Here is an 11,135-nt window from a genome sequence, read left to right on the forward strand (position 1 = left end):
CTTGTTGTGATTCTCAAGTGATGAAGGGCATCACCTACCAATCCCATTTGTAGCACATACTTCTTATGGTATTTTAGTTACATGCCAACAAGACAGAAGACATGCTGCCAAATGAAGTTATTGGGAACATTCCACTTTCGAAATAAAACATTTAACTTACACTTAATACAAATTATGTACAAGATTAGAAAAACCTGAACAGATCCTGAAACATTTTCAGATGCAATATGACTGAGCAAGGAAGAGGGGGAGTAACCCAGTAACAACCCTTCAAAAACACCAACGTATGCCTGTGACATGAACAATCATTAATATGACTGCTTGAGATCCCACTTTAAAAAGAAACTCATGTAATGTTAGAACCTCATGAATTATCACTATAAATACATATTTAAAAAAGGAAAACAGAAATAACTATTAACAATGACTGAAAACAGAGCACTAAAGTTAACATACATTGCATGTATTGCAGGCAAGGCAGAGGCATTTTTTAAAGCTTTTGCACAGACTTCATATAATCTTAAAAAAAATATGCTGGCCTTTACAAGGTTCTACTTGCTGAAATAAAAACAATTTCAGTTCATAAAAAGTCACAAGACTTCAGTTTAAAAAAAGGAACAGTTCCAGCCACAGACCAAAAATATATATATTTTTTTAAAACTGGAAGAGTATGGTAATTAGATTATACAAGCATGGTCAGGCTTGGAACCTGAATATACTTCAGAGCAAAAGCTCAGAGGAAAAAAAAATATAAACTATTTGGTAACAAAAGTGTACTATATGTTGTGATACAAAAAAGGTATGGTGAAAATGTACCTTTTATACTAAAGCTTATACAAGTTCCTTGGTCCATAAAAACTATGTTGCGTTCATGTTTTCTAGTTTGCTCAACATGTATCCCAGCCACATTTTTTGTTTCTTGCCCATTAAAAAAAACAGCTGAAAAATAGATTTTCAATAAAGTTCTTATGTTTCGGATGTATTTTTTTTTTTTATTGTGGCTTCTATATTTAAGATCAGCACTTGCAGGTAACAAGGTTCAAATAATATCACCTAAAATGGAAAGGTGTTTTTCCATGAAACCACAAAAATTGTTCAGTTCTCTTGAATGTAGCACTTAAAAGTCAGTTAAAGTCCAGACAAACAATAGTAGTTAGGAAACTACAGTTGCTGTAGATGATGTGACATTGGTTGGATTTGTGCTGACGTTTGTGTAGCTTCCCTCGCTGTTTGTATTTGTTTCACTGGAAGCCATGAGGCTTGAGTTGGCTCTGAGGATTGCTCCAGCAGCACTGCAGTGTGGTCGTGGCCCTGGTTCCGGTGTGTATGTAAAGGTAAGGCTGGTGGAGTAAATTATGCCATCGTTACGGACCAAAGTTACTGGAACCTGGACTGGCTGACGGACCCACCTCCAACCCTCTCGAAATGCAGAAATGTCTGGAACAACACATAGCATGCTCTCTGCGCATCTGAAAAACAGGAGAGTCAACTGAGCATCATAAAACTTCAGCTTAAAGAATAGAATAGAACAGAACAGAATAGTTCAGTTGGAAGAGACCTACAATGATCATCTAATCCAACTGCTCGACTGCTCCAGGGCTGAGCAAAAGTTAAAGCATATTATTAAGGGCATTGTTCAAATGCCTCTTAAAGACTGACAGGCCTGGGGCATCGACCACCTCTCTAGGAAGCCTGTTCCAGTGTTTGACCATCCTCTCGGTAAAGAAATATTTCCTAATGTCAAGTCTGAACCTCCCCTGGCGCAGCTTTGAACCGTTCCTACGCGTCCTATCACTGGATCCCAGGGAGAAGAGATCAGCACCTCCCTCTCCACTTCCCCTCCTCAGGAAGCCGTAGAGAGCAATGCGGTCGCCCCTCAGCCTCCTTTTCTCCAACCTACATAAACCCAGAGTCCTTAGATGCTCCTCATAGGACATTCCTTCCAGCCCTTTCACCAGCTTTGTTGTCCTCCTCTGGACACATTCAAGTACCTTAACAGCCTTCTTAAATCGTGGGGCCCAGAACTGCACACAGCACTCAAGGTGAGGCTGCACCAACGCTAAATACAGTGGGATAATCACTTCTTTTGACCGGCTGGATGTAGTTTGCCCTCTTGGCTGCCAGGGCACACTGCTGACTCATACTAAGCCTACTGTCAACCAACACTCCCAGATCCCTTTCTGCAGGGCAGAAAGTATACACTTGAATGTATACACATGAGTATACACTCGTCAAAGCATCCAGTAAAATGTAATCACCATAAAAGTATTGGGAAATACTGTACCTGTACATGGTTTCAGCTTCCACATCCCCAAACCAGACACGTAAATTTGGAGTGAAGTTCTGTCCTGTAAGTTCCAACATCGCTACATCCCCGCCACCATTCAACTGGAAAGGGAGCAAATAGAAAAAAGAAGAAAATCCACCAAAAAAAAGTATTAATAAAAAACCCCCACCTCCCTCTCAGAAAAAAAACGAAAAAAATTCTTCACATGCATACAAGAACTGTAAACAGTGCTGTTGCTATGAGCTGGATAAACTGAAAGAAACATACCTACACAACTGAACTGTAAAGAAGTAACACATCTAAAAGATACTGCCAATTAATTTGATATCCTGAAGGAACTTCTAAGTTTTGATAGTGGCCACTAGAATAGAAGTCAACAAGGCTTTGAAAACAAAGAACAAAGAATCTTTCAGAGAACGTGTTAGGAGAGCTTCAAGTTTTTCCACAGCAGAATGCTGACTTTCTTAATAAGGTTTCAGTCTGGCTCTCTTTGATCTATAATTGGCTGTTTTAAGAGCCAAAATCATTTTCTAAATAATCAAACAGAAGTAGAAGTCCTAATGATATTGCTACCATAGTATTTTAAGAAATAAATTCCTAATGTATAGAACAATATTAATATCACTCCTGTGACAGATAGGCTCATGTATTCTGAAATGTAGGTAATAAAAATTATTGCAACATAAAGTAATTTTCCTATTTATAAAGCTAGTAAGAACGTTTTCCTACAGTATTCCACAAAGGTACCATGAAGTATGTATGACAAAAATAATCTCACATAAAGAGTTTATTAAAAAAAAAAACAAACTTACTTGAAGACTTTCTACAACAGGCACAGGTGTCACTGGAGCATGGACCGGTCCCATCCCCTCATAAAACGTGTATTCTGCTTTATCTGTGCTAATGATTGTCCAAGAAGCTCCATCATTAATCATTTCTTTATTTGGTTCTTTTGGGCATGGAGTGGCCTTAGAAAGAAAGAAAAGTTTTAAATCTGACCTGTAGACTCGTTTGCCAAATCACAGAGCTAAAAACCAACCCAGCCAGTAACAATGTCTATTATTTCAAAAACATGTTTCCTTATGTTTTTCCTCTAACAAAATGACCTAGAGAAACAGTCACATACATTTCAGCAAAACGAGTAGAAAACTAAAACTTGTGAGAACACTAACTCTCACCTATGACACTGTCACCTCTCCAACCTTCTGTTTATTATTGGGTTTTATTTTAGTTTAGCTTTCAAAGTTTTAACATTATTCAATAGCCATTAACCAACAAACTACAGCAACTAGAAGTAGCTACTTTAAAATAGATATTGTTTTATTAATGCAAAGTGACTACATCAGCTACAGACTGAAGTGGAATACTTTTCATTAGTTAAGATTTACATCTGGCCAGGATTTTTTTTTCTTTTTAGAGAGTTCTTCACCATCTACAAAATGATGGAAAACATCAACAAAACAAGCTTATATTTCAGTGTTTGTGCAAAGACATGGGAGAGAAGCTGAAATGACAACCTTGCAAATTAGTCAGAAACTTTCACTGTCTCATTGTAAATATTACTAAATTAGTATACATACATACATAGAAAATACACTGACAACTATTTTTTATGGCAAATTGTTCACCTCGCTGAACAATTCCATCATCTAGCAACTAATAAGGGAATTGTGTATAGGTTAAACACAGGCACAGAAAAAAATGGGACTCAAAGATTCAATTTTAATACCTAAATTCTGTTTTCTTCCATTAAGCTGTAAGGATATCTAGGCATGTAACCATAACCTTCACTCTTCAAAACTGTTAGATAAACTCCAATTAGCACGAATTTACCAGTTCAGATGAAAGGAAGTTAAGATCAAAGCTGCATTCTCATGTGGACTCTGGACTATGATCATGTAAAAAAGCAATGAAAACAGCTTGCAAGGGAAGTGTGCAACAAGGATAGCAACTACAGATCTTTCCAAGCTCAAGAACCAACTGATATTTTTATTAGAAACATATAGAGCTTCTAAATTACTAGCCCAACTTCAAAAGAGGAACTGTTGTATACTATTTCAATGCATGACATTTTTCCTACAGGTTGACTACAATTCCTGTTGGCATAGACTGATGTACTTCAACTCATGACAAGCAAAACCACAGATACCAAAAATGAAGGACCCTGTACAAGATCCTTGACTGGCTTCTTCAGATCTGCTAAATCCCTGCCACAAAGTGGAAGGCAAATGCCACAGAATTTGTTCTGAAAGTCCTATGTCACGAATCGTTTCAGGAACACATTACTCCTTCTGTCACAGAAATCCTTGAAAGATTATGATTCCTCTTCCAGAGAAGCATTCCTCCTTGTCACTTCCAAATACAGCAGTTTACCTCCAGGCACTTTTCCCCACCCCTCTTGCCTTTCCTTTTATAACTAAACTTTCTCAACAGGTGGCACTGGAAGATTGAAATGCCCTAACACCATGCTTAGTACCTCATGTATTGACCGGCTTCACATGGAGACAGGATGGGAAACAAACAGTTGCATAACATTAACAGATAAAGGACAGAATTCCCCAAGAACTGGTAAACACAACAAGGACACAGACAAAAGGAATCTAAGGAATATAATATATTTGGATTTTAAAAAACCAAACAACCAAACACCACTAACCTCCCCGCCCCCCCAAACCTCAAGAAAGCTCTATATGAAAGGATATTAAAGAAATGAAATTATAATGGATTAGAAAAAGTTGTGGGTTTTTTTTAATAGAAAGCTAATTAAAGGAAAGCAAAAAGCAAAAGGTAGACCTTAACAGTCATTCTCCTTTCAAAATGCACAAAAGCCAACAGTGCAGTCCCCTCCCCGAGACTGGTGTTGCGATCAGTTTTATTCAACGTCCTCACCAGTGTGCTAGTAAAGTCAAATCTTCAAACTTCTGCATGATCCTAAGTTTTTCAGGTAGTTAAATGCTGTTACAATTGCAAGGACATCAAAATGAACATAGAAAGCAAAAAAGTGGTAATGAGCTTCAATTTAGGTAAAAGTGAGGTTTCTAAAGAAAAATTCTGTAAGTGATGCCCATAAGATACTGAACTTGGAACTGGTAGTTACAGCTTAGGATTCTGGAGTCATCACTGACAGTTTTCTGAAATCACCAGCTCAATGTGCAGTGGCAGCCGCAAGTGGCAACACAATGTTGGACACCATGAGAAAAAAAAATATTGAGAACAAGGTATCAGGTACTATTTTGCCAGCGTAAATCTTTTTTTCACCTAATTCTGGAATACTCTGTGCAGTTCTGGTCTCCCCGTCTAAGAAAGCCATGGTTAAAAAAGAGAAGGTACAGAGAGGCAACTAAAATCACCAAGGACCTGCTGACCTTCTGAGAAGAAATTGAAAAGACTGTGACTCTCCAATTTGGAGAGAAGAAATTAAGATGTTGATGGGTAAGGTGAATGCAGAACTGTTGCTCACTAAATCCTGCAAAACTGGAACTAGGAATCACTCTCAGAAACTATTAGATCATTCAAAACAAATACAGCAAAAGTTTACTACACAGAGGACAGGAAACCTTTTGAACTTTCTGCCACAGAATACTGCAGAAAAAGAGAGCATCAGCACATTCAAAAGGAATCAAACTGATGGACTACACATCTACAAAATGATACTAAAAGATAGAGTAAGGGATGCAGCCTTTAACAACCCTTAATACAAAAAGTATGGATGCTGGTAGAGTACAACTGCATTGGGCTGCATAAAGCGACCAGATCTGCCTGCTTCCTGTAAGCACCATGTCCTATTGCTGCTGTTAGACATAGATATGGACTATGCTCTGATCCAGTAAGGCATTATTTATATTCGTTCTGTATTCTCCAGAATACATGGACATCTTCAAAGAGACATTGGGCTGGTACTTCAGCAACTGAATTTCAAGGGTTTTGTAGGTTCGCGCCTCTCTGTTTTAAGCCTCTAAGGTCTCTATATTGGGCTATTTCCATTCACCCAAGAGAGACTTGTCACCCTAAAGTAAAGTTTGGAATTTTTTGTGGTTTTTGTTTTTTCTTTTTTTACAGTGACCACAGTCTGTCTAGACTCCTACTGTAGGAACTGTATTCAACAGTAAATGCTTAAGAGCGGGCAGGTGAAAGATGCTACACATGCCTGTTTCTCTCATCTTGGTCTTCTGGTCCAAAGGAAAAAACAGATAAAACGGGATTTCTCTCCTGCTACTGGTAGAAAGAGTTTATCTTCCATAGTGGTTTCACTTACCAAAGAGTGATAACAGCCTGATGTGCAAGTTAACAGATTTTATTCAACAAGTAGAAGCAGCAGGGACCTACTCCACTAAAAGAATTCAGAATAGCGGGTTGTCCTTTTACCTAAGCCCTACCCATGTGGAAAGTTCAGAGCTCTTATCGGATCGGGCTTCATGAGTGCTGCAGAAACTGAAGAGTGGTACGATGTCCACAGGTAATTCCAGGACGTTGAACTAGGGCAGGTGTCAGAGAAGCAGGAGTTGCTTCTTCATTCAGCCCTTCCCATAATGTACTTTGAGAAAGATCAAACAGCAAAGCTGATCCTGAGTTATTGCAATTCCTGTTTCATCGCTTTCTCTTCTTCTTGACGAAGGTCCATTCTCCTTTACAAGAATGTATATTGATAGATATATCTGCTACGTGATGTGGGTAGAACCTATAGATCCGGTCCCTTCTTGAGCCACAAGTCATGAATATGTTTCCTGAAATATGAACAAAGCTTCTCATATTCTCTTTCCATTGTCCCAATTCAGGATAGAAGTCAACTGAGCCTTTACCAATCCTTGTCCCTTCCCTTAAATTAAGGGAAATCTTTAAAAAGTTAGCTTCCCCCTTTCCTACCTCTACCTTTCTTACCCAAGAAGCTACAGCTGTTCTCCTAAGGAAGTCCTGAGTCTTTCCCAAGTGTGGCCATCTTCCCGGAGCACAGCATCATCTCTCAACACCCTTTGCTATTTGAGCTGCCCTGGATGTTTAAAGAAAATTGCAATGCTTAGGTAGGCCTGAACTTGGTCACAGTCTTGTTACTCCGATGGGAATTACCATGCTGAAAGTCTGCTAAAAGCATGCTAACATAAACGAGACTAAAACCACAATTTGTTAGCATATTGTATAAGCTGTCAGAATAATTGTACACTGTGGTATTTTTTTTACAGCTCTCCCTAGGGGTTCATTCCTGTTATAGTAACTTGTTAGGGATATCTTTCTCCACCTGCTGGAAAAACAAATACTTGAAGACTGAGACAGCTACATTCTTTACAGACAAATCAAATTTCTGTGGCTTTACAAATTACTGTGGTCAACTGCCCTAGCTGTCTATGTTTATGCTCTTAGCCAAGAGCAAGACAGTGCAACTCTGCTAAGCTCACCATGAAATAAGACTGTTACAAACTGTATCATTTCCTAGTTGCTGTAATCTAGAAATGGACACACAAGTAAGTGGTGCAACTCCACTGGCATATGTCAACATGTTAAGCCACAGTATCATGATTGCATGCACAAGTTCCTAGTGTGTTTCTGTTTCTTGCAGTGGAGAAAATAGAAATCATTGTCTAGACAGAGATGGTAGAAGATTACAAGGAAAGAAAAAGCAATTTGGAAAGGGACAGAAAGTTTGTTGCTTTTCATCCTCTGTTTTTTCAAAACAGAATATTAGATTCTCACTCAAAACCAACCGCAAAACTGGCATTCATACACATTTTGGGAATATTTGGGAAAACTTCGCAACCACGCTTCTCATCTATTGAAATAGTTTTAGACAACTCACTTGAAATTGGATTATTCTCTCCTGGGAAAGGCACAAATACATTCTCTCAGTGTCTTTAAGATAAAATGCACATTTATGGAGCTGCGATACTGGATCATCTGCATCCAATAACGCTGTTTGTTTATCTACTTTTCGAATTATCTGTGAATGAAAATTTTACATATATATTTAGGACAATTTCTGTACTTCATTACATATGTACTGTTAGTAAAGCAAATGAAAGGTCTTTTTTTTTCCATTTCCATGCCTCCTGTTTTAGTACCAACGTTAGATTCATAATTCTCAATGCTTTTGAAACAAGAACACAACATTGAAGTGACACTCCATTCATACAGCTTCAATGTGCTGCATGCATATATATTTTATCTTTTTTGCTATAAGAGTGGGGAAAAAACTTGAAGCTTCAGCAAAATCTACTTTTGTTCCATTTCCTGGTACAAAAGAGCAGTAGGGTCAAGTATTAATAGACTTCTGCAGAAGCTTCCACCATTGATAGCATCAACAACATTCTGTGGCAGACTGGTTGCTGAACGAGAACAGTTGAAAATAAGGGTTTACTTTAAAGGTATGGAGATGTCCTTAAGTACAGTTTTGCAAACACAACAATCATAGCGTATCTTAACAATAGTTGGTCATTAAATATTACTTAAAGACAACTGCAAAGAACAATTGTTCCTTACATCTGGCAGTTCAGTGAAAAAGTATCTGCTGACTTAATTCAGAGCTGTTATGCTAATTTATTTTTAAAAATTAAAAAAGTTATTCCCTTACAGACAGTGGAAATCTGTAGCTTGGAATTTTAACTCAACTTCTAGAAAAAAGTTTAATACTTCATTTTATGCAACATCAGCAGAAGCAGCAGCCAAAGTGCTTGAAGATTTCTAAGCCGACAATCAGAAAGCCAACCATGTCCTCTGGGATTTCTAATGATAATAAATGGCATTATTAGCAATATAAGTTTCAAGGTTAACCTGTTTCTTCAAAGTTCTTTGCATTAACCTATAAAAGATCTGCAAGTTACCTTTTAATCGCATCACCTTCAATCAATCTTGTAAGGCAGCATGACAAATGTTCCCAATAGCAAACAAAACAGGAACCTTTAGCCTGATTTGTTTTAATCTATTTCTACCTACAAATAAGGTTTCTGGAATCATAAACGATGGCATGTCCTTTCGGCAATAAAAAAAATACTAACACAAAGCCCACAAATAAAGTGAGATCCTCTTACTGAATTTCACGTGCACTGAACCAGATCAGTAGTAACCAGGTCTGGATTTTTCTGTCAAATAATGTGATTAAAAAAAAAAAAAAAGAAAAAAATCTATTTAAATGATCATTTTATACCACTTACTCTGAGCAGGCTATCTTCTTTTTTAGCAAAGTTTGATATTGGGAAAGAATTTGTCGTTACAGTCCTAGTAAAATAAGTCTGGGAAGGGGAACAAAAACCTGCCTGCAGGGAAGGTTGGTTTTACATTGGCACATTCTAAAAATTGTTTTTACTTAAAAGTGGAATTAGCAAAGCCTTGTATGTAATTCATAATGGGCTGACAAACCACAATTTCACAGAAGATCTCATATGAAGCATTGTTTATTATCAGTCACATAAAATTCCACTTAGGCTGGCATTTAGTGCATAAAACGGGAGAAAAAAATCTACAATTATACTTAAATTTATTTACAAAAAACATCACTATGTATCCACCAATAAAATTTTTTTTTTGGTTCACAAACTTCAAATGGTTATAATCAATTTTGTATCTGTGACAAAGACAAGGGCTGAAATTGTCTCTTTCTAAAAAAAAAGTTATTCCAATGGCTTTTCCAATGTTCCATATTTAAAACAGACAGTGTTAATAAATGTCCAAAATGCTTTTGCAAGCTGATATTGGTATAATTATGTATCCTTAAAAATACACAGAAGTGCTTTTAGATTCAAATCAGTAGAGCATTTTTAAAGCTGTGCTGAACTCAACAAATGGAATAGTCCTACTGGCTGCAAAGACTTTACTCATCTATTCAATATCAGTATTTAAAGTATTTCACTACACTGGGACCTACATTACTGTTTTTAAAATAGACATTTTCTTAAGGACAGCTTGCAGATTAACCTACTTTGGCAGGTTTGAATTCTGAAAAATTCTCTATGCTTATTTTATGAGCTGTTCTTTGCTTACAGAATTAATCTGCAGGTATCAAAATACACTTTTATTAAAATGAATGCCATTTTCCATATAAAACATGTATTACCAAAAGGAAACATACAAAGCCGAAAATTGTAAACAATGCAAACCCAACTATGCAGTTACTCTAAGTAGCCATCTACAAATTAATTGCAGCATTGGAGAAATTAAACTGTACCAGTCTTGGGAGTGCCATGCCAGTTACTGAGCATACAAGTTTGACAGTCTGCCCGTAATGAATGTAGCCGTCTCTCACTGTGAATTCTTCTCCTTCCGATTCATCATCATCCACTGTGTGAAACAGGAATTTTCACATTATTTGTTTTAATCACTGTTTTCCTCGATAGGAGGAACATTTAACATCACACTATTACATCAAATATACACTCAGTAACAAAACAAATCTGCATTTGGGCAACTAATATGGAGGAAAAAATGCAGGACTTTTTTTTTTGTGGGGATGGAGGGAAGGAGGTGAAAAAATATATTGCTTCATTTTTACTTACAGAGGTGAATGTAAAATGCTCCCCACTGTTGTGAACTGGCATGGAAATTACCACCTTCTACGTGCAAATATCTGGTGCTAACTGTTTGGGATCGAAGTCTATTAAATAGTGCCACTTTTGTCCCTGACGCAATACATACTGCAAGGAACACATACAGACTTGAGATTATAAAATTACTTCATTATTACATAGAAAAGTAACAAAAAGTCACAAATACAGTAAAATAAACTGATGAATACTGGAAATCAAGAAATAATTCTCAACTACTGGTTAATATAGAAAATATTTATATTTGTGACAGACCAAAAATAATCACAAAATTACAAGAGGGATAACATACATAGTGGCTGTTCTCCAAAGACATGCTAGTT

At 37.0% G+C, this 11,135-nt stretch overlaps 1 protein-coding gene across 1 annotated transcript; it reads right to left on the reverse strand.

The window, feature by feature from the left end:
• Positions 1-667: 667 nt before the first annotated feature.
• Positions 668-10,902, reverse strand: RBPJ (recombination signal binding protein for immunoglobulin kappa J region; the record flags this gene model as incomplete). Its single annotated transcript, XM_009321404.1, has 6 exons — positions 668-1,469; positions 2,285-2,388; positions 3,100-3,255; positions 8,076-8,216; positions 10,437-10,549; positions 10,765-10,902. Coding segments are annotated over 6 exons (968 nt in total), but the record flags the coding sequence as incomplete, so codon positions are not given.
• Positions 10,903-11,135: the final 233 nt, after the last annotated feature.

This window comes from Pygoscelis adeliae, unplaced genomic scaffold (genome assembly GCF_000699105.1).
Source record: "Pygoscelis adeliae isolate BGI_AS28 unplaced genomic scaffold, ASM69910v1 Scaffold133, whole genome shotgun sequence".
In the NCBI taxonomy this organism is placed as follows: Eukaryota; Metazoa; Chordata; class Aves; order Sphenisciformes; family Spheniscidae; genus Pygoscelis; species Pygoscelis adeliae.